Source organism: Oncorhynchus gorbuscha, linkage group LG13 (assembly GCF_021184085.1).
Source record: "Oncorhynchus gorbuscha isolate QuinsamMale2020 ecotype Even-year linkage group LG13, OgorEven_v1.0, whole genome shotgun sequence".
Taxonomy (NCBI): domain Eukaryota; kingdom Metazoa; phylum Chordata; class Actinopteri; order Salmoniformes; family Salmonidae; genus Oncorhynchus; species Oncorhynchus gorbuscha.
Window position 1 is genome coordinate 29,154,374 of NC_060185.1, and position 27,964 is coordinate 29,182,337.

General features: G+C 43.5%; 1 protein-coding gene across 2 annotated transcripts; it reads left to right on the forward strand.

Annotated features, from left to right (window-relative positions):
- Nucleotides 1-11,362: 11,362 nt before the first annotated feature.
- On the forward strand, nt 11,363-27,954 carry LOC123993911 (dapper 1-A-like). Of its 2 annotated transcripts, XM_046296386.1 has the most exons (5): nt 11,363-11,599; nt 11,736-11,925; nt 16,265-16,397; nt 25,730-25,843; nt 26,022-27,954. In XM_046296386.1, exons 2-5 carry the CDS (start codon nt 11,845-11,847, stop codon nt 27,476-27,478), a joined length of 1,785 nt encoding a protein of 594 aa, XP_046152342.1. In that variant the 5' UTR covers nt 11,363-11,599; nt 11,736-11,844; the 3' UTR covers nt 27,479-27,954. The 2 variants fall into 2 exon arrangements, with proteins under 2 accessions (XP_046152342.1, XP_046152340.1); XM_046296384.1 differs by having other exon boundaries at nt 11,363-11,925.
- Nucleotides 27,955-27,964: the final 10 nt, after the last annotated feature.

The window sequence follows — 27,964 nt, forward strand, 5'->3', positions numbered from 1 at the left end:
TGATTTATTTATCATTGATTTATTGAAAGACAAGTAAATACCTGCTGGATTAACCTCGGCTAGACAATGTCTGAAGAAGTGTAACCCCTAGCTGCGGCAGGAGCTCATTAATAAAAGCACTTCATAAAAACAGTACTGCACTTTATGGATCTTCCAAATAGGTTAATGAAAGAAACTCAGTGGTATTTCAGCCATTATGTTCTAGGGAAAAGGAAACCCTTTTTGCATTCTAAAAAGTATTTATTGTACCCAACATAGAACGCTTACTCAGTATCTTTGATTGAAATCAAATGTCTCAAGCATCCATTCAACACATTTCTATTTACTTCATGATGTAATTATGTGACAATGTTAGTCCCAAAAGAGCAATTCCAGCCAGCTTTGTGTTACTCGCTTAGATATTTCAGGGTTTGACAGGACAGGAGTGGGTTGTATGTGGACTTTGGAGGAGTGGGTATCTATCTCTTTAATGCAGGGATGTCAAACAAATTGTGCCCCGGGGGCCACATTCGGTCTTCAACGAGGTCTGGAGGGCAGCTTTGAAAATGGGTTATATTTCCTTGCCATCAAAATTGGCAAAATAATTTGTCCTCTATCTATTGATTTTGTAATTTTCGATGCTCCCTGACTGTCTTGCTTTCCTTTCGGTGATTATTAGCGAGCTGGTCAAGAAACTGTATGAATGTAAGTCCATTGTATAATTTCTACACACAAAGTATATTGAGTTTGTTTGAGTATGTTTGACCCCCCTGCTGTAATGTGTGCTGTCGTTGCATTGGTGAGTTACTGATTAAGTGATCGCTCCTGGACAGACTATACGCAAGACTCCAGTTAGTGAATGAGTTGTTATCCTGAAAGCATGTTTTAGGCTTTGCTCTCCTGCAGCGTGTCATATGATGACTCTTGATATCGCAAGGTGTATTATTGGTCATTTATGGAAATCTTAACATCTGAATCACAGTGGTTGGAAATGTTTCTGTTGTATAGAAATCACTTTCACAATCAAGCTAAATTATACTGAAAGATATGGTGAGTTTTCTTTTTTAAATATGTGATTATATTTCATATGTGAAATTGTGACTGAAATGCTTTGTTTCTTTTTTAAGTCTATGGACTTTTTGAGTTAGAAAATTGCTTGGATTTCTGTATTTATTTTAGTCGTTAAAATGGACCGTCTGAAATAATCGGAAAGAAACATGGTAACATACCATGGGTTCATCATGTTAGCATCTAGAATGTCTGCATAAAATGGGTGTAACCATTGTTATTCATTCCAATTGTTAACTTAAAGTAATCTCATTCTGCAATTCATGGCAATACCACAAAACATTACAACTAGATTATAAGTATGTAATTAGCTGTTATGCAGAATTGTAACATGTTATGTGTCATATGAGTAAACATCTTATGGTGGTGCTTATGAACTAGTCATAAGGGTATCGTTTAGTATACCATATTGTAACAGTATGCATAGACTTTATGGATGATAGCTCAAGATCAAGTGTTTAGCTTTTAGTTTTTAAAAACTCTATTACAGTGACCTGTCATAGAAAACACTGGATATTCAATCATATTATTCAACATTCCACTCAATCACCATTACTATCTAAACAATATAACCCATGACCTGTCATAGATCTGTTTTGTTTGTTTGTTTTTGTGTGCACTAACACATTTTTTTGCATTACCAAGTATGATTGTATGATTCTATTCTTGAGCTGTTCTTGCTCTAAAGCTGTCTTGACAGCGCCATTCTGTTGTCATCAACACTGCATACATTGTGTGCTTCACTGACTACATGAATTTAAATCTGCCTTGCTGTTACGATTAGAGCAGTAGCAAGGCGCTGTCCCACTCGTACTGGAATCTCTGGCTAACGCACAAAAGTAGTCCTGAACAAATGTATAGCAACGTTCTACAAGTGTGTCTTGGCATTATCTCACTGGTTTAGCTCAGTTCAAAAAGAAACCTAATGTATGTTTTTTGTCCTGTTTTGATCTGTAGAATGTATCTTAATTTGATTTATTCATGGTACAGTGCCTTGCGAAAGTATTCGGCGCCCCCTTGAACTTTGCGACCTTTGGCCACATTTCAGGCTTCAAACATCAAGATATAAAACTGTATTTTTTTGTGAAGAATCAACAACAAGTGGGACACAATCTTGAAGTGGAACGACATTATTGGATATTTCAAACTTTTTTAACAAATCAAAAACTGAAAAATTGGGCGTGCAAAATTATTCAGCCCCTTTACTTTCAGTGCAGCAAACTCTCTCCAGAAGTTCAGTGAGGATCTCTGAATGATCCAATGTTGACCTAAATGACTAATGATGATAAATACAATCCACCTGTGTGTAATCAAGTGTCCGTATAAATGCACCTGCACTGTGATAGTCTCAGAGGTCCGTTAAAAGCGCAGAGAGCATCATGAAGAACAAGGAACACACCAGGCAGGTCTGAGATACAGTTGTGAAGAAGTTTAAAGCCGGATTTGGATACAAAAAGATTTCCCAAGCTTTAAACATCCCAAGGAGCACTGTGCAAGCGATAATATTGAAATGGAAGGAGTATCAGACCACTGCAAATCTACCAAGACCTGGCCGTCCCTCTAAACTTTCAGCTCATACAAGGAGAAGACTGATCAGAGATGCAGCCAAGAGGCCCATGATCACTCTGGATGAACTGCAGAGATCTACAGCTGAGGTGGGAGACTCTGTCCATAGGACAACAATCAGTCGTATATTGCACAAATCTGGCCTTTATGGAAGAGTGGCAAGAAGAAAGCCATTTCTTAAAGATATCCTTAAGTGTCGTTTAAAGTTTGCCACAAGCCACCTGGGAGACACACCAAACATGTGGAAGAACGTGCTCTGGTCAGATGAAACCAAAATTTAACTTTTTGGCAACAATGCAAAACGTTATGTTTAGCGTAAAAGCAACACAGCTCATCACCCTGAACACACCATCCCCACTGTCAAACATGGTGGTGGCAGCATCATGGTTCGGCCTGCTTTTCTTCAGCGGGGACAGGGAAGATGGTTAAAATTGATGGGAAGATGGATGGAGGCAAATACAGGACCATTCTGGAAGAAAACCTGATGGAGTCTGCAAAAGACCTGAGACTGGGATGGAGATTTGTCTTCCAACAAGACAATGATCCAAAACATAAAGCAAAATCTACAATGGAATGGTTCAAAAATAAACATATCCAGGTGTTAGAATGGCCAAGTCAAAGTCCAGACCTGAATCCAATCGAGAATCTGTGGAAAGAACTGAAAACTGCTGTTCACAAATGCTCTCCATCCAACCTCACTGAGCTCGAGCTGTTTTGCAAGGAGGAATGATAAAAAAATTCAGTCTCTCGATGTGCAAAACTGATAGACATACCCCAAGCGACTTACAGCTGTAATCGCAGCAAAAGGTGGCGCTACAAAGTATTAACTTAAGGGGGCTGAATAATTTTGCACGCCCAATTTTTCAGTTTTTGATTTGTTAAAAAAGTTTGAAATATCAAATAAATGTCGTTCCACTTCATGATTGTGTCCCACTTGTTGTTGATTCTTCACAAAAAAATACAGTTTTATATCTTTATGTTTGAAGCCTGAAATGTGGCCAAAGGTCGCAAAGTTAAAGGGGGCCGAATACTGTCGCAAGGAACTGTATATACACTACCGTTAAAAGATGGAGTCACTTAGAAATGTCCTTGTTTTTTAAAGAAAATCTCATTTTTTGTCCATTAAAATAACATAAAATTGATCAGAAATACAGTGTAGACGTTGTTAATGTTGTAAATGACTATTGTAGTTGGAAACAGCTGATTTTTTATGGAATATCTACATAGGCATACAGAGGCCCATTATCAGCAAACATCACTCATGTTTTCCAATGGCACGTTGTGTTAGCTCCAAGTTTATAATTTTAAAAGGCTTATTTGATCATTAGAAAACCCTTTTGCAATTATGTTAGCACAGCTGAAAACTGTGGTGCTGATTAAAGAAGCAATAAAACTGTCCTTCTTTAGACTAGTTGGAGCATTTGTGGGTTTGATTACAGGCTCAAAATGGCCAGAAACAAAGAACTTTCTTCTGAAACTCATCAGTCTATTCTTGTTCTAAGAAATGGCTATTCCATGCGAGAAATTGCCAAGAAACTGAAGATCTCGTACAACGCTGTGTACTACTCCCTTCACAGAACAGCGCAAACTGGCTCTAACCAGAATAGAAAGAGTAGTGGGAGGCCCCGGTGCACAACTGAGCAAAAGGACAAGTACATTAAAGTGTCTAGTTTGAGAAACAGGCGCCTCGCAAGTCCTCAACTGGCAGATTCATTCAATAGCACCTACAAAACACCAGTCTCAACGTCAACAGTGAAGAGGCGACTCCGGGATCCTGGCCTTCTAGGCAGAGTTCCTCTGTCCAGGGTCTGCGTCCTTGTGCCCACTTAAATCTTTTATTTTATTGACTAGTCTGAGATATAGCTTTTTCTTTGCAACTCTGCCTAGAAGGCCAGCATCCTGGAGTCGCCTCTTCACTTTTGTCATTGAGATTGGTGTTTTCCGGGTACTATTTAATGATTCTGCTAACGAGACATTGGAATTAGCTAACGTTCCTTTGAAACACAGGAGTGGTTGCCGATAATGGGCCTCTGTACGCCTAGATATTCCATTAGAAATCTGCCGTTTCCAGCTACAATAGCCATTTACAACAATAACAATGTCTACACTGTATTTCTGATAGATTTATGTTATTTTAATGGACAACAAATGTGCTTTTCTTTCAAAAACAAGGACAACTTTTGAATGATAGTGTGTGTGTATATATATATATATATATATATATATACTGTGAGTATACGTTGTGTATATCTGCAGTGTACACACACTGACAAGAGAATAAAACCTGCGCTGTGCGTGGGTTTTGACTTGCCGAGAACTTTGCCTAATAGAAACTAAGATAAAATGGTTTTCTGGTAGATGTGAAGTAGAGATGGGAAGTATGAATAAAAAAGTATTGCACAAAAACATTCAAGATTTGTGAAGTTTACTCTTTTAAAATAGTTTTTCCTCTTGATGAAGCCAACAAGAACTACATCAACAACTGGACATGCAAGGCAAATAGGGGACCATTGGTGAGTGCAACATACAGTAGTTTAGGAATCTATCGTGATGAATAAGCTAGCTAGCTTCAGGGGTTCTTACTGTCTTGGTTGATACTTTAATATACATAGTATAGGTTGTTATGTGGACACCCCTTCAAAATAGTTTATTTGGCTATTTAAACCACACCCGTTGCTGACAGGTGTGTAAAATCGTGCACACCGCCATGCAATCTCCATAGACAAACATTAGCAGTAGAGTGGCCTTACTGAAGAGATCAGTGACTTTCAATGTGGCACTGTCAGGATGCCACCTTCCCAACAAGTCAGTTTGTCAAATTTCTGCCCTGCTAGAGCTGCCCCGGTCAACTGTATGTGCTGTTATTGTGAAGTGTAAACATCTAGGAGCAACCATGGCTCAGCCCCGAAGTGGTAGGCCACACAAGCTCACAGAACGGGACCACAGAGTGCTGAAGCGCGTAGCGTGTAAAAACGTCTGTCCTCGGTTGCAACACTCACTAGTGAGTTCCAAACTGCCTCTGGGAAGCAACTTCAGCAGAAGAACTGTTAGTCGGGAGCTTCATGAAATGGGTTTCCATGGCCCGAGCAGCCGCAAACAAGATCACCATTAGCAATGCCAAGCGTCGGCTGGAGTGGTGTAAAACTTGCCGCCATTGGACTCTGGAGGACTGGAAATGCGTTCTCTGGAGTGATGAATCTGGGTTTGTCGGATGCCAAGAGAACGCTACCTGTCCCAATGCATAGTGTCAACTGTAAAGTTTTGTGGAGGAGGAATAAAGGTCTGGGACTGTTTTTCATGGTTTTGGCTCCTTAGTTCTGGTGAAGTGAAATCTGAACGCTACAGCATACAGTGACATTCTAGATGATTCTGTGCTTCCAACTTTGTTGCAACAGTTAATGAACAGTTATTTGAACTAACGCTGCTCGGATCTCACGCAACCCATTCAGCCATGGCAGATTCTCTCGGTCTACACCCAGTATCTGCCCACGGGAGATATACAGTATTTAACCCTCAGGGTGCCCATGGTAATGCAATTATTATTTACACCACAAGATGGGGACATGGTTCAACTCCACACACAGTAGGATAGACGTGTTGTAGAATAATGGCAGGTGTACAAGCTTCCCACGCTGTAGTACTGGAGACATATTTACCAGACTAATATTAGCCTTTGTAGCATGTAAAATAAATATACCTCTAGCACTATAGCCTGGTCTGTTCCTGCTTCAGGCATTATTCTACAACAACACATCGGTATGCCCTCCCAGGTCACACATGGCTGCGCCCCTTCCCAGTCATGTGAAATCCATAGATTAGGGCCTAATGTATTTATTTTAATTGACTGATTTCCTTATATGAACTGTAACTCAGCAAATCATTGAAATTGTTGCATGTTGAGTTTATATTTTTGTTCAGTATAAAAATAAAAATAAAAAATAACTATTTAAAAATAACAATATTTGAATTAAACAAAATACATACAAAGAAATAACGACATGAACAAAGGGAAGTTATATTAAAATATATTTATTTATTAAAATAAATAGATTTTTATTTTTTTAATTAAGAAATAAATTGGAAAATCATCCAGATTTTCAATGGGTGATTGTTGACCAAGCAATAGGCACTCAAGGTGTTTTTGAGGCCGCCGCCCTGGTTGTCAAGGCTGGCCTGTCAGACAAATATTGCCCAACCAAAGCCCCTATTGGTCACTGAAGCAACTTTTTGGGTGTAACTTCTCATTCTGGCCCGAGAATAGAACCACATCTGTGGTTGGAACCACATCTGCATCTGAATGGAACCACATCTGCTTCTGAATGGAACCACATCTGCTTCTGAATGGAACCACATCTGCTTCGCAGCTACTCTTAATTTTTTTCTGATTTAGAATAAAACTATTGAATACATGATAGTTTCAAAAGATTGTCTAAATTATGAGGGATGCAGTGCAGTCCCTTTTTATAGTTCAATGGCTATGACGTCACAAGGGATTTGCATTGTTGGTTGTTGCATCAAGTGAATGTGATTACGTCATTGCAGAGGAAAGCTGTAAATAGCGGGTTCAGCCGCTCAATCTGTATAGTTTGAAATATCGTCTATCATCATATTACCAGGACGCAGACGCTCCTCTCTTGCTCACACAGTCCCCAGGAGGCTCAGACCCAGGACTGTGAGGGAAGGAGGGGTTAGACTGTGTGGGGGCAGAAGGAGGCATTAGGCTGTGTGGGGACAGAAGGAGGCATTAGACTGTGTGGGGACAGAAGGAGGCATTAGACTGTGTGGGGGCAGAAGGAGGCATTAGACTGTGTGGGGGCAGAAGGGGGCGTTAAGCTGTGTGGGAGCAGAAGGAGGCATTAGGCTGTGTGGGGGCAGAAGGAGGCGTTAGGCTGTGTGGGGGCAGAAGGAGGCGTTAGGCTGTGTGGGGGCAGAAGGAGGCGTTAGGCTGTGTGGGGGCAGAAGGAGGCGTTAGGCTGTGTGGGGACAGGAGGAGGCGTTAGGCTGTGTGGGGGCAGAAGGAGGCATTAGGTTGTGTGGGAGCAGAAGGAGGCATTAGGCTGTGTGGGGGCAGAAGGAGTTATTAGGCTGTGTGGTGGCAGAAGGAGGCATTAGGCTGTGTGGGGACAGAAGGAGGCATTAGGGTGTGTGGGGGCAGAAGGAGGCGTTAGGGTGTGTGGGGGCAGAAGGAGGCGTTAGGCTGTGTGGGGACAGGAGGAGGCGTTAGGCTGTGTGGGGGCAGAAGGAGGCATTAGGCTGTGTGGGGACAGAAGGAGGAATTAGGCTGTGTGGGGGCAGAAGGAGGCGTTAGGCTGTGTGGGGGCAGAAGGAGGCGTTAGGCTGTGTGGGGGCAGAAGGAGGCGTTAGGCTGTGTGGGGGCAGAAGGAGGCGTTAGGCTGTGTGGGGGCAGAAGGAGGCGTTAGGCTGTGTGGGGGCAGAAGGAGGCGTTAGGCTGTGTGGGGGCAGAAGGAGGCGTTAGGCTGTGTGGGGGCAGAAGGAGGCGTTAGGCTGTGTGGGGGCAGAAGGAGGCGTTAGGCTGTGTGGGGGCAGAAGGAGGCGTTAGGCTGTGTGGGGGCAGAAGGAGGCGTTAGGCTGTGTGGGGGCAGAAGGAGGGCGTTAGGCTGTGGGGGCAGAAGGAGCGTTAGGTTGTTAGGCTGTGTGGGGGCAGAAAGGAGGTTGTGGCGTTAGGCTGTGTGGGGGCAGAAGGGCGTTAGGCTGTGTGGGGGCAGAAGGAGGCGTTAGGCTGTGTGGGGGCAGAAGGGCGTTAGGGAGGCGTTAGGGCGTTAGGCTGTGTGGGGGCAGAAGGAGGCGTTAGGCTGTGTGGGGGCAGAAGGAGGCGTTAGGTTGTGTGGGGGCAGAAGGAGGCGTTAGGTTGTGTGTGGGGGCAGAAGGAGGCTGTTAGGTTGTGTGGGGGCAGAAGGAGGCGTTAGGCTGTGTGGGGGCAGAAGGAGGCGTTAGGTTGTGTGGGGGCAGAAGGAGGCGTTAGGCTGTTGTGTGGGGGCAGAAGGAGGCGTTAGGCTGTGTGGGGGCAGAAGGAGGCGTTAGGTTGTGTGGGGGCAGAAGGAGGCGTTAGGCTGTGTGGGGGCAGAAGGAGGCGTTAGGCTGTGTGGGGGCAGAAGGAGGTTGTGTGGGGGCAGAAGGGCTGTGTGGGGGCAGAAGGAGGCGTTAGGCTGTGTGGGGGCAGAAGGAGGCGTTAGGCTGTGTGGGGGCAGAAGGAGGCGTTCGGCTGTGTGGGGGCAGAAGGAGGCGTTAGGCTGTGTGGGGGCAGAAGGAGGCGTTAGGCTGTGTGGGGGCAGAAGGAGGCGTTAGGTTGTGTGGGGGCAGAAGGAGGCGTTAGGCTGTGTGGGGGCAGAAGGAGGCGTTAGGCTGTGTGGGGGCAGAAGGAGGCGTTAGGTTGTGTGGGATGGTCTGTTGGATGTTTAAGATTCAGACTCATTCTGATATGATGAATTGCTTACAAAGATCTGACTAAGCATTTACCAACGTTTAGGACATCTTTTTTTGTCTTTATTTTTGGTGCGGTCTGGACCGGCCTTGATTTCAACATCTAAGGATTTCAATTTTGGTCGGACCTGGGCCAAATCTGAATTAATAATAGATGTCTATGTTTGGTTAAGATTTTGTCAGATCTGGACCGGCATTGATTTCAACATTTACAGAAGTCCAGTCCGGACCGGCGTATATTTGGCCCAAACATGGACATCTATCAGATTTGATCTGGTCCAGACCGGCCTTGATTTGGCACAAACATACACGTCTATCATTGGTTCAGATTTGGTCTGGATCAGACCAAATCTGAACCAATTAAATGCATCTGGGGTGGCAGCGTAGCCTAGTGGTTAGAGCGTTGGACTAGTAACCGGAAGGTTGCGAGTTCAAACCCCCGAGCTGTCAAGGTACAAATCTGTCGTTCTGCCCCTGAACAGGCAGTTAACCCACTGTTCCCAGGCCGTCATTGAAAATAAGAATATGTTCTTAACTGACTTGCCTGGTTAAATAAAGGTAAAAAAAATAAAAAATAAAATCTACGTATGTTTCACAAGTTTGGACGGTACAGTACAGCACAACAGAGCTCAGTAGAATACAGCAGAATGCATTACGTTATACCAGTGGTTCCCAAACAGTGATGGGGCGTGAAGGGTCGGCAGGCATGGCACAGGGGTCCTAATCCAATTAAATAAATAATAATAATTTTATGGAACTCAGTCCGGCTTTCAAATTACTCTTGAAAGTTGTAATCGTAGAATGCACAAGGTGCAATTTCAAAATTGTGTAGTGCATCATCAGTTTTTCTCTTGTCATGTTAGTCATTGAATACCTTAGAAAGTTATCTATAACTTGTCAGAAACGTTTTTTAGCTAGGCTTTTCATCCCATAGAATTGGTTGTAATGTTTGAGGCACTCAACTATCACATGTATAGAATTGCAAGAAAATGAGCTTTAAAACATCAAAATGTTCTCTGCACCCCATGACAAAATGCGTACAATTACAGGAAATAAGCTTTCAGCCTGCAAAATGTTCTCTCTGCCAACAAGAGGGGTGGGAACCGTTTGTGTCATGAACAGTGCTTGTGCCCATAGAAATACATCTGGTGCGCAGGGGTGCATGGGATGTTCCCCAATGCTGGAAGGAGGGCCTGAGTGAAAAAAGTTTGGGAACCCCTGCATTACAGGGCAGTAAAAGTTTACTATACTGTACTGAATAAAATGCTACTGTCCTGTACCGTACTGTACTGTGATGTTAAAACTTGTGAAACAGCCTAGAAGTCTACGATTCCTTCAGTTTTGGATGTGGTCTGCAACGACCAAAAATGGTACTTGGGGGCTGGGCTCCTTAGAATGATATTCAGCATGCTTTGCAATTGCTTGGTTATACATTTGCATTTTGGTCAATCAGTAGATGCTCTTATCCAGAGTGACTTACAGTCAACTAAGGTAGATAAACAACAACATATAGGCTGACAGTCATAGCAATAAAATAAGTATTTGGTAACCATTATTGAGAATGTTATTCCAGTTGAAGTGGTCTGTTGGTTTATTCTTTAAATTTGGACGTCATTACTGCCAGATTTAAACCTTTTGAAAAATCCCCGACTGGGCTATATTTAACCAAAGCATAGATGTTTATAATGGGTTTAGATATGTAATTGGATCTGACAGGTGGGAGCAAAAATAAATACTCTGTTACAATTTTCAGTTGGCTCCTCTTTCCAATATTAAATGGCTTGAAAAAATATATTGTGATATAACGCTTACTTTATTGAGAATGTATGTGTAATTTCAATTTCGCCATAGAATAAATGACCAAAAAAACGTATTGGCAAAGTCATTTTGTATTTTCAACATCTGGAAAATATGTATTTTCGATGTCTTTTCATCTTTCATTCAGCACCTAAAATGCACCGTTGATGTCAACGTCTAGAAAATAATTCAGAAATATATGTTTTACTTCATTTTGCTTTCTGGGATATGCCCAAAGAAACCGTTGATAATAACGGTTAATGGCCTCTCCATATATCTTGACCTTGTTATTTATCGTCATATTTAATTCAATATGTCCCAGTAACGCATGCCATCGACAGGATAACCAGATATCCAGCCAGCCTCAACCCACAATATTCGAGTGTGCATGGCTGGTGTAGATGTGTAGTGCTTAAAAGTAGGTGAGAACATACATAGGGAATGGGCTATAGCCAACCCATCAAGACACGGCATTTTTTCATCCCATGACAGTTGAGACATGATTGCAAGAGGTGGATGCCGTCCCGGTTTTAATCATCACTGTTATATAAGAGCCAATAGGGTGTGAAGAAGGGCGGAGCACACCATTCTACGTCTGGCAGCTGCGAAATAGAAAAGGTTTAGCCCACAGTCACCTTGCTGCAAATAGGCAACCATCACTATAGCCGAATGCGAAGAAAACAGAATGGGATATCAACATGTGCGTTGAAGAACACAATTGGATGCAACACCGGGCTTAAAAAAACATGTAAGATACGGAGTGGAGTTAAAACCTTTCTGTAAAATAAATATTGAAAGTAATTCAGGTTTTTCTATCAAACCATTGGAAGAGGTTTTGGAACCATGTATCATGCCTTTGATTTCCCAATGACTGCGGAGCGCAGTCGGGATAAGGAGCGCCTGGAGGCCAGTCTGGCCGGACTCGGTGAGCTGGAGCTCAGCAAGCAGAGGCAGGAGTGCCTGGTCCTCGGTGCTCTGGCTCTGGGGGAGCCCATGCTCGAAGATTCCATAAGGAACGAGCTATCGGGTTTCAGCAGCTGGGGGCAAGAAAACTTGACATTGAGACGTCAGCTGGTAAGAAGTTAGAGAGATGGAGGTAGTTTGAACATTGTTGCTTTTTTTGTGGCAAATAGGTACGCAAATATACTTCGTGGAAACATCGTTGTAGTGCGCAGAATGGTTATTTGCCCAGGGTGGTCGGTCGCCACCGCGATTAACCCCCACCACCAATGCTTTGTCGACTACCGGTTAAAAAAAGTAGTATTTTATATAGGCTATGTAGCGTATTACATAGCCTATATAAAATACGACTTGTTTTTTGCCGTTAGTGGACAATGCATTGGTGGTGTGCGACTATTGTTCAGCGACGACACTTATCTGCAAGTTACTTAACTTGATTAATGGTATACCCATCTGAAAGGATCTAATCGTTCCCATCCTTCGGGCGCAGATTTATACCTTGGAGCAACGAAATGGGGGGTGGAGCGGTCCACCGTTTAATTACCCATTGTTCCCTGCATGGCCCTACATGTATGTGGTATTTTACTTAGCAAGTGTTTATACCAATTAATTCGTTGACTTTTCTTTTTCAAATTTGTCTATAACGGGAGATGATGGACTATATGAACAGTTACATTTCTATTAAATCAATGTTGACAGGCCTATGTCTTTATGTGATATTAATAGCATAGCATCATATATAATGTACATATAAGTTGTGAGGCACGTTTCTTTCGCATGTGGAGATTTTCGACGTCCTTATGGGAATTAACCTATGATTATGCTGACAGAAATGGGCGTTATCCGTGTCCCACCACTCAAATGAGTAGGCTATCACCACGCGTATAGAGAATCCGGCCATCGAACCAATGTCATCCCAAATAATAATAAAAATATCTCTAGCTATCCATGACGGCAACTATTACACACGCATAGCATTAGCCTATTATAGAGCTAATGGGCATCTGTAAAAACTAAAACATCTTCAAATAATACATATTTTCTTTGGAATGAATGGGATGTCACAATTTTCTCCTTTTGCCCCCAACTTTCTCCCTCTATCCTCTAAAATACACGCAGGTTTAGTAGCCTTCAGACTACACTACACCCTCGACTCGCACACGTCCCACTGTCTTCAATAGAAAGCTCATATAAAAGAGGGTGAAAGCAATTAAATCAGCCACCTTCCTCTCCTCCAGCCTCCCCCCGCGTTCCTCTCCTCGGCCGCGGCCCAAACAATGGGCGCATATGGAGCAGAATACTAATGAACCCAAGGGGCATCGGTGCGCAGACAGGGGAATCATGCAGCAACTTTAAAAACACAACTGAAACAGATCACCAATGAGATGTCAACGTAGAGCAAACTGTCTCTGCTTCGAATGGGATGGTAAAGACTATTTCTTAGACTGTGCGTGGAGTGACTGAGTACCCCTAAATTCTGCATATTTTCTCACAATGTGCAGTGCGCATTTCATCAAGTCATTCTGGTCGGTCCATTAGAGGGATCTGTCATTTGGATCGATGGATATTAAATACATTGTCTATCCAAGCATGCAAGTAATTACACAGAAAATTCCTTGGGGAGTATTGGTTGGAGAATAATCTGACATCAAGGTCTAATTGAACCACCTCTATTCAGCTCATCTACCCAACCCAAACATCACTTCTCCATGTTCACCACTGGACCCAATCTCATATTGCATGTAGAGAGTCAATGTTGTGTGGAGGCTTTAAGACAGGTTCATGCAGAAGCAACTGACCCATGCTGCCCTCTCCTGGGGATGGGGGGACAGTTCCCTTGGCAGGGGCTCTGGCCCCAGGGCCGCCTGTCCTGTTTATAATGACCCAGTGTGAAGTTGCTGACAGCCATGCCATGCCAGACAGCAGCTGGTAAAGCACAAGACATTGACCCCACTCTGAGACACCCTGCTGTGTGTGTTTGAAGATCTCAATCATTAGCTAGCCTTTGTGTGTGTTCATATTCACTGAATGGGCATTTGTGTGTGTATGTGTGCTTCTGTGTCTCTATTGATGTATGTGCTTGGCCTCCGTTTGTGGTGATTTTGGCATGTCTATGACGTCCTGTGCCCATGTGTCTTCCATTGAGGGCAACATCATTTGTGAGACTACCCCTCTCAGCGGTGAGTGACTGATGTCTGGGTGGGTGAGAGCTGCCTGGGCCTGGGGCTTTGTTCTCGTAACATCCCCCTTCTTCATTAGCCTAGCTTCCCCCTGAGCTGGAGGCTCTTAGCAGATGTGTCACCTGAGCACTGACTGACTGATTGGGAAGTCAAGCTGGATAGAGTCCATTCAGAGCCAGTTGTCCCTGCTGAGGAGGCAGGCCACTGAGGCCAGAGTGTGCAGCCTGCATGCCCCATTCACGCCTGTTATGTAAACATGGTGTGTGTGCATGCATGTGTGTGTGCACGTATGTGTGTCTGTGTGTGAACGGTGGCTTAGTCAAGCGGTGGAGTAGTGGGGGCCAGGGTGGTATTGTATAGCAGTAGTTTCCGGCCTCCCGCCGTCCTCTCCCTTTGGTGCCAGTCACAACATTGCTTTAATTATAGTGGGGCTGTGTTCCTGATTCCATGGCTCCCCGGCTCTCTGCCTCAAAGCTGCCTGGCTGCTCCCCTTCCCATCCCCCTCTCTAACGGAGAGAGCACAGGAGGCAGTCAAATAGTAATGATGACAGGCAGTGTGCGATATGAGATCTGGGAGCCAGGAGGCGTCAATTAATAATGCAGCAGAATCAAAGTTATTGCATGAAAGGGAGCCCGCTTGAGATCCCTCCAGAGCTACACACTCTGGAAGTCAGCAGTATGGTGACTGTATGTTTGTTAGTGTGTCCTCAAAGCTTTGTTTGTGTTTTGTGTCATTACGTTTTAATAAGCCAGCCTTTCACAGTGTCTGCTAGTTCTATCCGTGTGAGGATAGCTTGGCAGAGGACCTAGGCCTAATGATCCATTTTGTGAAAGTGTGTCACGGATAAATTGATTTCCAATACACCGTTTTCCTCTCTCTTTTCCTCTCTCTCTTTCCTTCCTTCCTCGTATTATTTATTTTGTTCGGACTCAGGTAGATATAAAAACCTAGAGATCTCTTCCACTCTCCTATTAGGAACCACCATAATACAATGGTTTTGTATTTGATATTAGTTTAGTGGCAGAAAACATCTCTCCAAAAGGTTTTATTGCATAATGAATGCTTAGGCGGACAGCCTGGCTTGGGTCTTTTGCCTGTTCATAAACACAGCGCCGCTATCAAACTGATCTATTCTAATCTGTCTGAGACAAAGCACCCAGAATCTCAGCAATTATTCCAGCGCTGCTGAGTGACCAAAAAAACAGCCATCCTGATGACCAGATATGGTGCTGCTTGTTGTTTTTTTACTCCGTGTCAATATGAATAGGAAAGTTGAGATCTACAGTATGTGGAGTGTTTTTATACTCTCTAGCTCATTATGTTAGCTTTCATTGGTATGATGCTGGTTTGGCTCATGTGACAGTTGGCTCCTTGTAATGCCAAAATGACAGGCTGTATTTTTCATTCATCTGTCACTGCACGCTCCACATACTGTATGCTCATTTAATTCAAGGAAGAATTTCCCCTCCCCGCCACACTGCTGAAACCTTGGTAACTTTCAATGAATAATTTGCATCCCAGCAGTGTACAGCTACATCCTTTTTTAAGTAAGCCCCCCCCCCCACACACACACACACTCAGAAACACTCAGACACACTACACACACACACACACACACAATCAGACACACACACACACACACACACACACACACACACACACACTCTACAGTGAAGTGTCTCCTGTCAGTTGTCTAACAGCCTCTCCATCCCCAAGACTCTGTAATGTAGAGTGTCACATCATTTTGCTGACATCTGTTAATTACATAATTTAATGTGGCAAAAGTCAGAACAGGCAAAATGAAGTGTGTGTGCGTGTGCGTGCTGGGGAGGCCATGCATAGTGTGTGTTGACTGTGAGTACTCAGATGACCTGAAATTGCCTGGCTGATTAAACAACCCCCTGGTGTATGAGATGTGTGTGTCCTGCTGCACGTGCATCCACAAAAATAACATCTCGACACAGTTCCCACTACAGTGAATTATTCATGTTCCAGCTGGCTGCATCCTCAGGTATCTTACATAACTGGGATTGGGCTATAGTAGCATGCATGCAGCCACGCACACTGATGTGTATAGGCCTATACCACGACCACTATCCAAACGTGTGAATAAAACATTCTGTATACCGTTATTTGTTTAAGGTTAATGGTGTGTTTTGGTCATCCAGGTAAATGTATGAAAAATGACTACACTTGGTCATAATTCACATTGACTTATAAATATGTATGTCTAGTGTATGTGTTATCATGCCAGCGTGTTGGTCTGTTTCAGAGGGCGCTCCAGAGCTCCCCCTGGGGGCTAATGCTGGCACTGGAACAGCAGTTTTGTGAGCTGAGAGTGGACACAGATGATGTCACCTATGAGGGGACCCAAGGTGACACGATGGACAGTCGGCCCAGCTCAGGTACTCCTCATGCAACCTGGAGGCAAAAGAAATGCACACCTGTTTAGGCAAGGTGCTGGCTAGCAGAGTAGAATATTTGAAAAAGGACAGGAGAGGCGCACACTCTTAAGAGCTCAGATGCAATCATTTCATAACCTAATAACTAATGTTTCGACAGACAAGCTGTCTTCATCAGGGTACAATTAAGCATTAGAGCCCGACGAGGTGTGGCACAGTTCTTAGCCACTCATCCATATACAGTGGGGAGAACAAGTATTTGATGCACTGACGAAAAGCAGAACTTAATATTTGGTACATAAACCTTTGTTTGCAATTACAGAGATCATACGTTTCCTGTAGTTCTTGACCAGGTTTGCACACACTGCAGCAGGGATTTTGGCCCACTCCTCCATACAGACCTTCTCCAGATCCTTCAGGTTTCGGGGCTGTCGCTGGGCAATACGGACCTTCAGCTCCCTCCAAAGATTTTCTATTGGATTCAGGTCTGGAGACTGGCTAGGCCACTCCAGGACCTTGAGATGCTTCTTACGGAGCCACTCCTTAGTTGCCCTGGCTGTGTGTTTCGGGTCGTTGTCATGCTGGAAGACCCAGCCGCGATCCATCTTCAATGCTCTTACTGAGGGAAGGAGGTTGTTGGCCAAGATCTCGTGATACATGGCCCCATCCATCCTCCCCTCAATACAGTACAATCGTCCTGTCCCCTTTGCAGAAAAGCATCCCCAAATAATTATGTTTCCACCTCCATGCTTCACGGTTGGGATGGTGTTCTTGGGGTTGTACTCATCCTTCTTCTTCCTCCAAACATGGCGAGTGGAGTTTAGACCAAAAAGCTCTATTTGTCTCATCAGACCACATGATCTTCTCCCATTCCGCCTCTGGATCATCCAGATGGTCATTGGCAAACCTTAGACGGGCCTGGACATGCGCTGGCTTGAGCAGGGGGACCTTGCGTGCACTGCAGGATTTTAATCCATGACGGCGTAGTGTGTTACTAATGGTTTTCTTTGAGACTGTGGTCCCAGCTCTCTTGAGGTCATTGACCAAGTCCTGCCATGTAGTTCTGAGCTGATCCCTCACCTTCCTCACGATCATTGATGCCCCACGAGGTGAGATCTTGCATGGAGCCCCAGACCGAGGGTGATTGACCGTCATATTGAACTTCAATTTTCTAATAATTGCGCCAACAGTTGTTGCCTTCTCACCAAGCTGCTTGCCTATTGTCCTGTAGCCCATCCCAGCCTTGTGCAGGTCTACAATTTTATCCCTGATGTCCTTACACAGCTCTCTGGTCTTGGCCATTGTGGAGAGGTTGGAGTCTGTTTGATTGAGTGTGTGGACCGGTGTCTTTTATACAGGTGACGAGTTCAAACAGGTGCTGTTAATACAGGTAATGAGTGGAGAACAGGAGGGCTTCTTAAAGAAAAACTAACAGGACTGTGAGAGCCGGAATTCTTACTGGTTGGTAGGTGATCAAACACTTATGTCATGCAATAAAATGCAAATTAATTACTTTAAAATCATACAATGTGATTTTCTGGATTTTTGTTTTAGATTCCGTCTCTCACAGTTGAAGTGTACCTATGATTAAAAATTACAGACCTCTACATGCTTAGTAAGTAGGAAAACCTGCAAAATTGTCAGTGTATCAAATACTTGTTCTCCCCACTGTATATATATGTACATATTCTCATTCACCCCTTTAGGTTTGTGTGTATTAGGTGGTTGTTGGGGAATTGTTCGATTACTTGTTAGATATTACTGCACTGTCGGAATTAGAAGCACTAGCTGTTCGCTACATTCGCATTAACATCTGCTAACCATGTGCATGTGACCAATACAATTTGATTTGATATGGTTGGTAAATTGATTGATTTGGTATATTGGCCATATACAGTATCACAAACTCTTGAGGTGCCTTATTGCTATTATACACTGGTAACCAACGTAATTGGAGCAGTAAAAATTAATTCTGTCATACCTGTGGTATATGATCTGATATACCACGGCTGGCTGTCAGCCAATCAACATTCACTGCTCAAACCACCCAGTTTATAATGACAAACACAGTGGGTCACTAGTTTATATAGTTTCAAAGGATACACACAGGTGTGTGTAATTATGCTAGGATATGCATATAATTGGTAGATTTGGATAGAAAACACTCCAACGTTTTCAAAGTTGTTAAAATAATGTCTGTGAGTATAGCAGAACTGATAGGGCAGAAGACCTGAGAAAACATATTTTCATGTGGCTGTTTTTCAACTCAATGCCTAAAGAGAATCCAATGGGTTAGGAATCAGATTGCATTCCTATGGCTTCCACTAGATGTCAACAGTCTTTAGACATGGTTTCAGGCTTTTAATTTAAAAAATGACGAGTAAAAAGCCAATTTGGTCAGAGGACAGAGGAAGTATGCAGACCTGATTTGTGCGCCGTTTGCTATTTTTCCTTTCTATTGAAAACGGGATTGTTCGTTTTAAATATTATTGATTGTAAAGACAATAAACAACCTGAGGATTAATTATAAACATCGTTTGACATGTTTCAACAAACTTTACTGGTACTTTTAGTATGTATTCGTCTGCCTGTTGTGACCGCCTTGGAGCCATTGGATTACTGAACAAAACACGCCAACACAACTGAGTTTTTGGGACATAAAGAGGGACTTTATTGAACAAATCAAACATTTACTGTGTAACTATGAGTCTTGTGATTGAGACCATATGAAGATCATCAAAAGTATGCGATACATTTTATTGCTATTTCTGACTTTAGTGACTCAAGTCTGTTAAATGTTTGTATGCTTTTTTACACGGGGCGCTGTCCTCAGATAATTGCATGGTATGCTTTCACCGTAAAGCCTTTTTGAAATCTGACACAGCGGCTGGATTAACAAGAAGTTAATATTTAAGCCGATGTATAACACTTGTATATTTTGTGAATGCTTATTATGTGTATTTCTGTATTTTGAGGGTTTAACCACAATATTCGTTGTATTATTTGTTCTGTCTTTTCAGGAGGATTACAATTAAATTGCAACCAACTTTCTAAGGCTTGTTTTTTTTTAAACTATATTTTGGGGATTATTTGGTTTTCAAATAACCCGAAAGTGAGCAGTTGTAATCTGAATAAAGGGAAAAAGATCATTCTTGAACATGGGGTGAGACATTCTTAATTGTTTACTAGAGAACCATTTCAGATTTAAGTATAAATTTGGGATGACTGATGCCTTTAGTGAGAGGTCTAATGCTTTAATATTTAATCATGTCTGCCCTCCGAATTCATGTTCGTTATATAAATAGGCCCTTTTAATTTTTGTCTGGTTTGCCGTTCCAAATAAAATGGAATATCTTTTGTTCATATAATTTAAAAAGCAGGTCACTGGGTGTAGGCTAAACCATAAGCAAATATGTGATATGATTAAAGAGTTAATCAGGGTTCTTTTTCCACAAATAGACAGGTATTTTCCTTTCCATGGTAGCAATATATAATCTATTTTTGCTAACTTTCTATAAAAATATATTGGAGTGAGATCATTTCTTTCTTTCAGGATTTGTATATCGAGTACGTCCACATCTCCGTCAGACCTTTCTATTGGGAAACTACACAGTAATGTAAAAATTGCGTTTTTTTGTCATCCAATACGTAATATAGTACACTAATTATAATTTGGTTTTAATCCAGAGAGGTTAGCAAAAGTATCTAGAGCCTCTATGAGGGAATCTAATTGTGGTTTTAAAAGAACCTGAATCATCAGCGTACAATGACACCTTCGATTTTAAGCCATGGATTTCTAATTCCTTAATATTATTGTTGGATCTAATTTTAACAGCTAACATTTCGATGGTAATAATAAACAGATATGCCGATAGTGGACAACCTTATTTTACTCCTCTTGACAGTTTAAAACTTTCTAAGATGTAGCCATTATTTACCATTTTACACCTAGGGTTACTATACATAACTTTAACCCATTTTATAAGAGATTCTCCAAAATTTAAATATTCTAGGCATTTATATATAAACTCCAGTCATGCTTTATCAAAAGCCTTTTCAAAATCAGCTATGAAAACACTGAAGTGTAAGAGGCCTCCAATTCTTTTAATAGACTGGATCTTTATATACAGTGGGGCAAAAAAGTGTTTAGTCAGCCACCAATTGTGCAAGTTCTTACACTTAAAAAGATGAGAGGCCTGTCATTTTCATCATAGGTACACTTCAACTATGACAGTCAAAATGAGAAAGAAAATCCGGAAAATTTAAGGAATTTATTTGCAAATTATGGTGGAAAATAAGTATTTGGTCAATAACAAAAGTTTATCTCAATACTTTGTTATATACCCTTTGTTGGCAATGACAGAGGTCGAATGTTTTCTGTAAGTCATCACAAGGTTAGCACACACTGTTTCTGGTAATTTGGCCCATTCCTCCATGCAGATCTCCTCTAGAGCAGTGATGTTTTGGGACTGTTGCTGGGCAACACGGACTTTCAACTCCCTCCAAAGATTTTCTATGGGGTTGCGATCTGGAGACTGGCTAGACCACTCCAGGACCTTGAAATGCTTCTTATGAAGCCACTCCTTCATTGCCCGGGCGGTGTGTTTGGGATCATTGTCATGCTTAAAGACCCAGCCACGTTTCATCTTCAATGCCCTTGCTGAAGGAAGGAGGTTTTCACTCAAAATCTCACGATACATGGCCCCATTCATTCTTTCCTTTACACGGATCAGTCGTCCTGGTCCCTTTGCAGAAAAACAGCCGCAAAGCATGATGTTTCCACCTCCATGCTTCGCAGTAGGTATGGTGTTCTTTGGCTGCAACTCAGCATTCTTTGTCCTCCAAACACGACAAATTGATTTTTACCAAAAAGTTATATTTTGGTTTCTGACCATATGACATTCTCACAATCTTCTTCAGACGGGCCTGGACATGTACTGGCTTAAGCAGGGGGACACGTCTGGCACTGCAGGATTTGAGTCCCTGGCGGCGTAGTGTGTTACTGATGGTAGGCTTTGTTACTTTGGTCCCAGCTCTCTGCAGGTCATTCACTAGGTCCCCCCCATGTGGTTCTGGGATTTTTGGTCACCGTTCTTGTGATCATTTTGACCCCACGGGGTGAGATCTTGCATGGAGCCCCAGATCGAGGGAGATTATCAGTGGTCTTTTATGTCTTCCATTTCCTAATAATTGCTCCCACAGTTGATTTCTTCAAAGCAAGCTGCTTACCTATTGCAGATTCAGTCTTCCCAGCCTGGTGCAGCTCTACACTTTTTTTGTTTCGGGTGTCCTTTGACAGCTCTTTGGTCTTGGCCATAGTGGAGTTTGGAGTGTGACTGTTTTAGGTTGTGGACAGGTGTCTTTTATACTGATAACAAGTTCAAACAGGTGCCATTAATACAGGTAACGAGTGGAGGACAGAGGAGCCTCTTAAAGAAGAAGTTACAGGTCTGTGAGAGCCAGAAATCTTTCTTGTTTGTAGGTGACCAAATACTTATTTTCCACCATCATTTGCAAATAAATTCATTAAAAATCATACAATGTGATTTTCTGGATTTTTTCCTTCTCATTTCGTCTGTCATAGTTGAAGTGTACCTATGATGAAAATGACAGGCGTCTCTCATCTTTTTAAGTGAGAGAACATGCACAATTGGTGGCTGACTAAATAAATAAAAATCACACTGTATACCACTTGGATCCTGTTTCAGTAATAATCAAATCAGACCTTCTTGTTGTGTGTCCGATAATCTACTGTTTATATAGGAGTGGTTATAAAATGCTAATAATGGTCCTCTGAGTATATCAAAAAAAAGTTTGATATACTTCCACTGGTATGCCATCCAGCCCTGGAGTTTTCACAGCCTTAAAGCAGTGGTTCTTAACCTTGTTGGAGGTACTGAACCCCACCAGTTTCATATGCGCATTCACCGAACCCTTCTTAATTGGGAAAAATAAAATATGATTTTTTCAAATTCAAAACATGGGTATATATTTTACTGGTGCACAAAATGAACCGTGCATCAACATCACTGTGTTCAAAGAACAAAATCATCAAAACATGATTGTCACACAAAAACAAAAACATAATAATGAATATTTACTGCAAATCAGTGTGACTTCTGCTGTTGCCTTTCAGAGACCAGTTCAGAAATGCGCGGCTTCACCTTGGCAAGTGCCACTCTCATGTCATTTTCGCAACAAAGTTTGTTACTTTTCTTCATTTTATGTCCAGCATCCTCAAAGGATTGCTCGCAAAGATATGTTGTAACAAACGGTATGAAAATCTCCAGAGCTTTCTTAGCAATAACAGGGTACGTTACCATTTGTTGACACCAAAACGTTCAAAGCTTTGTTGTTCTGTAGAGTTGCTGTTGAACCGGGCTCTGCTGAATTTCAATGATTTCATCGAGGTAATCATCATTGACATCTGTTGTCTCAACACTAAACGTGAACGGCTGTCTCACCCATGCTGGATATGACTCTCTTGTAGGGAAGTATCCGTCGAGAGACTTTGCAAGGTCATCTAAGTGCGTGGCTATTGCTTGCTTCAGTTCCGCGGGTACAGAAATGTCTCAGATTCCAGATACATCTTCGATCTTACTTACACAGTCGTCCAGCAGGGGAAAGTTCATTCTCTGTTCGTCGTTTCCATAATGGTAGCTTTTTTCCTCCGCTTCGATGATGTTGACTCCACCGCCCTGCATCTTTTGATTGAGAGCTGCGAAGATATCAGCCATGTACGCTAAAATGAGAATGAACTGCATTCTGCAATCTGCATGACAATGTTGGTGCTCTTGCAAAAACAGGGCTAATTACACACGCACGGCAAAAACACGACGCAGCATCTGTCCCCGGGATAACCACCGAACGTTAGAATGGTACAGAAGTACCTCGAATTCAGAGCCCATTTCTTTACACAGCTCACTGAAGATGCGGTGCCTCAGAGCACTAGTTCGCACATAGTTCACGCATTCCACTACAATTTTTAATACTTCTGCCAGTTTTGGAGGCAAAGTTTTTGTTGCCAACGCATGCCTGTGCAGAATACAATGCGTAACAATGATGTGTGGTGCATCGGCTTTCACTAGCGCACCAAAACCAGACTTTCTTCCCAGCATGACTGGAGCTCCGTCCGAACAAACTGCAGAAACCATATCCCACGAAAGATTGTTGTCTTTGAAGAAGTCATCCACAAGTTTCTTCACATCGGCTGCCTTAGTTGTTGTTGTAAGAGGCTTACAAAATAAAAAATCTTCCTTTATCACGTCGTCTTTCACATAGCGCACGAATACAGCAAGCTGGCTTAGATTGGAAACGTCTGTGGTCTCGTCGAGTTGAAGCCTGAATTTTGCCGGGCTTGAAATCAGATCTGCAACTACTTGAGCCAAGATGTCTTTGCTCATGTCCTCTATTCTGTCGCTGATGGTGTCATTTGAAAGAGGAATTTGGGATAACTTAACTTCAGCCTCTTTTCCCAGCATGATATTCGCCATCTTCAACACAGCTGGTTTTATGAGTGTTTCACCAATGGTGTGTGGTTTGCCCTGCTTTGCAATCAGGTAAGCAACTTCGTACGATGCTGTGAGGATCAGTTTGTTGATGGGTACAAAGCAGAGAACAGGCAGAGTAGCCTTTTCATCGAATCTGGCTCTCTTCACCTTGAATTCAGCGAGCGTTGTGTTCTTATATTTCCATCTCCATGCAGCTTAAGGAAGTGTTCTCTTAGTTTTGCCGGTGCTAGACTAGAATTACTCAACTTGGCATTGCAAATCATGCAGTTAGGACGCTGACTCCCATCACGTTCTGTTATACATGTGAATCCATATTGTACATATTCGTCCGACCACTTTCTTTTTTTGCTCGACATAGTAAGTATGAAGGAAGTATGAAGGGATTAAAATATTAAGAAAGAAATCACAAGACGTACCATCACGACAGTCACAAGTCGACTACTTAGCGCACCAAATTCCATGCAGCACAGATAGGCCAAGCGATGTAGCGTGATCACCTGCAGCCAATGATGGCCAAGCGGGGCGTGTCATCACGAATCATATGAGTCCGATGTGTGTCTTGACCTCCGCCGAACCCCTGAGACTGACTCACCAAACCCCTGGGGTTCGATCAAACCCAGGTTAAGAACCACTGCCTTGAAGGCTTTAATTGAATCAAGAGATTCCTCCTCTGTAATTTCATTTTTCTGTACAGCTGTTAATTTTACATTATTAATAGAAAAAAAATCCATACAATTAGCTTCGGTTAGTGGAGACGGAGGAGACTGAAACAAAAACATATTCTTAAAGTACTTTACTTCCTCTTTCAAAATATCATTCAGTGAATCATGCGTGATTCCATCATTTTTAACATGTATCAATAGAAAAATGTTGGTAGCATTTCTATGTTGAAGATTGAAAAATAATTTGGTGACCCGCAGTGTTTGTAATTATACCAGTCACGCTCTGATCTGTTTCACCTGTTCTTGTGATTGTCTCCACCCCCTCCAGGTGTCACTTATTTTTCCCAGTGTATTTATCCCTGTGTTTCCTGTCTCTCTGTGCCAGTTCGTCTTGTATGTTAATCAAGTCAACCAGCGTGTTTTCCCATACTCCTTTTGCCATTCTCTTTTTGATAGTCTTCCCGGTGTGGCCCCTGCCTGACTCTGGACTACTTTCCTACCTGCCTGATCATCCTGCGTGCCCTGACCTTGATTCTGCCTGTCCTTTTGGACTCTGAACTGGTTTTGACACTTTTTCCTGTCCACAACCATTCTCTTGTCTTGCCCTATTGGATTAACAAATATTGTAAGACTCCAACCATCTGCCTCCTATGTCTGCATCTGGGTCTTGCCTTGTGTCATGATAATACCCTGATGAAGACAGCTTGTCTGTCGAAACGTTGGTTATTAGGTTATTAAATTATTACATCCAAGCTCCTAGAGTGTGAAGCTCTCCTTTTATTTTTCAACTTCTTAATGTACCACCTGTCAATGTCTGACCTCAGAACTTTAACCCCTGAACCACATCAGAGGGGCATGGGGTACTTCTATTTTTCTTAATGTAGTAATACAATTTTTTTTGTGTGTTTGACTCATGTTCTGTATATTTCCTGTATACTCTTTTTACATTAATTGTGGCCCTATATTTCTTTGAAGTACATGTATAATGACTTTAACATTTCATTAATTTGAACAAATGTTGTTTGTATGCCCTACTTTCTGCTGTTATTGGTTCTGTGATTTGTGAAAGAACCGAGACGTCAGAAATGAGTTTGTCAACATATGGTTTGAGAAAGCCTGAAAGAGCCGAGGTCTAATGAGTGACGTCATCTGTGTTTCCCAGGGTTCTATGAGTCGAGTGAGGGCCAGTCTCCAAAGGGGCATTCCTGTCCCTCTGAGTTCCCAGAGCCCCCCTCTGGCTGGGGCTACAGCAGCACTGAGAGGCCCAAGTCTCTGAGTGAGTTCAGCTCACTCTCACTATCAACAGCTCTCTTTCAACCCCAATAGGGTTCATGGTATCATAGCAACAATACCATGGGCTGTCTTTACTTTATTACATTGTTATTATAGTTGCATTAGGTACTGGTATCAGTAGTAAAACAAACACAACTTCTCTCTGTGCTCTCCATCTACAGAAGATGCCCTCCAACTGACAAGTGAGAGTCTGATGGAGCCAGCCCCTCGTGCCACTGTGCCCTACTCAATCTCTGCCCCCTATCCACCCCTGGAGGGCATCGCTGAGGAGGTGACGGCTGAGGAGCCCTGGCAGTGGGACCAAAACTCTGCCCAGGGTTGGGAGGACCAGGCCACTGAGGAGGATTTCCAGCAGGCTCTGAGGATAGAAGGCTACATCCTGGGTCTCATCCATCGCTATGCGTTCTCACCCCGGCCCTGCATGCCTCGTACCAGCCTGTGGCCTGACCCCTCCATCTCCTCCTCATCCAGCATTAACAGGCAGAGCAGCCTGCAAAGGAAACCCCCTCTTCACATCCCTGACCCACAGGACCTCTACCCTGACCGTGAGTGCCAGGCCTGGGGGTGTGACCCTCTAGACACGGAGGCATGGGGGGGAGAGGCCCCATCCATGGAGGAGGACTGTTATCTGTCTTTACCCTACCCTCACTCCAGACCTCACTCCCTGGCTCGGGGGCATCCACCCTCCCTGGACCCCCCTTGTGGAGCAATGGACCCTTGTTTAAGTAGTGAGTCTGATTCCCCCCAGCACTACCCACTGTCCCACTCCCCAGCCTCACATAAACACCTTGTCAGAGCGCAGTACATTCCTGGGCAGGCATGCCACGCCCCTGTACTATCCTCACACTATCCTCCAGAATACTCCCCCTCACATTATCCTCCAGAGCCTTCCAAGCCCAGCCAAACCTTTGTGTCCCCAGACCAAAACAGCTCAAAGGCCAGGGCCACGGGGAAGAAGAGTCATGAGGAGGGACAGAGCTCCAAGAAGCCTGACGACAGGACCTGCCGCTCCCAGTCTGAGAACAGTTTGATGGGGCAGAGGGCTTTCCCTAAGCACAGGTACAGCACAGCCGAGCGCCCCCAGCACCAGAGGTGCCAGGGTCCACACACAGGCCCCCAGCACAACAACACCCCGGGGGGGCAACGCTGGTGCTCCACCCTGGAGCTCAGCCAGGAGGAAGGGGAGACCCAGGGTGAGCAGGCCCACAGATGCCCATCTCGTAGGGTCCGCTACACCCAGGCCTGCTCTCATGCCAACCCCATCCACCACTCTCAGGTCCATGCCCAGCCTCGCCTCTCAGAGTACCCGGAGAGAGCACCTCTGTGTCGGGGAGAGGAGGGCCGTGTGCAGGCTGCCCCTGGGGAGTCAGAGTTCAGCATGAGTGAGGTGTGCTCCCCTGCTTCCAGCTCCCTCTCTAGTGACTCCGATGAGGGGGGACTGGTGTGGCCCCAGCAGCTGCCCCCTTGTCTGGCCCCCTCCTCTTCCTCCTCACCTCAGGCCTTCTCAAAGGACTCCACGCAGCCCAAGGCCTTTGTTAAAATCAAAGCCTCTCATGCCCTGAAGAAGAAGATTCTGCGATTCCGCGCCGGCTCTCTCAAAGTCATGACAACAGTCTGAAAATATGTCAGTCACTGATTGTTTCTACTGCCCATATCCTGCACAGTCTGATGGTTCAACCTACATCACATACAGTTCACACCCTAACGTCTACCTCTGCTGGTCCGTGCAGCATTGTCATAAAATCAAAAGCTATTTTACCGTCAGGAAAAACTTAGATGTCTGTAACTGGCCTAAGATCAGTATCATGATATCATCTAGCTAAACCACATTTCACCACCAGACTGTGCATTAACTCTGCATTAACCATTCATTTGTTTATGAAAGTCATCCACTGATGGTAACACTGCCATGTCACATATGGACACCTGAAAGTGAACCGCTACCTCTCCTCTCTCAGCTGCACCACCACCACCTGGACCTGAAGCCCTGTTGGTGACTATAGTGAGGGGTCAACAGACTCATTTCTGTAAACACCTACCTGTGGCCTTGTTTGTATGAATGTAGTTTGTAAATAAAGATGTTGTGGTCTTTTAGGCCATGTGA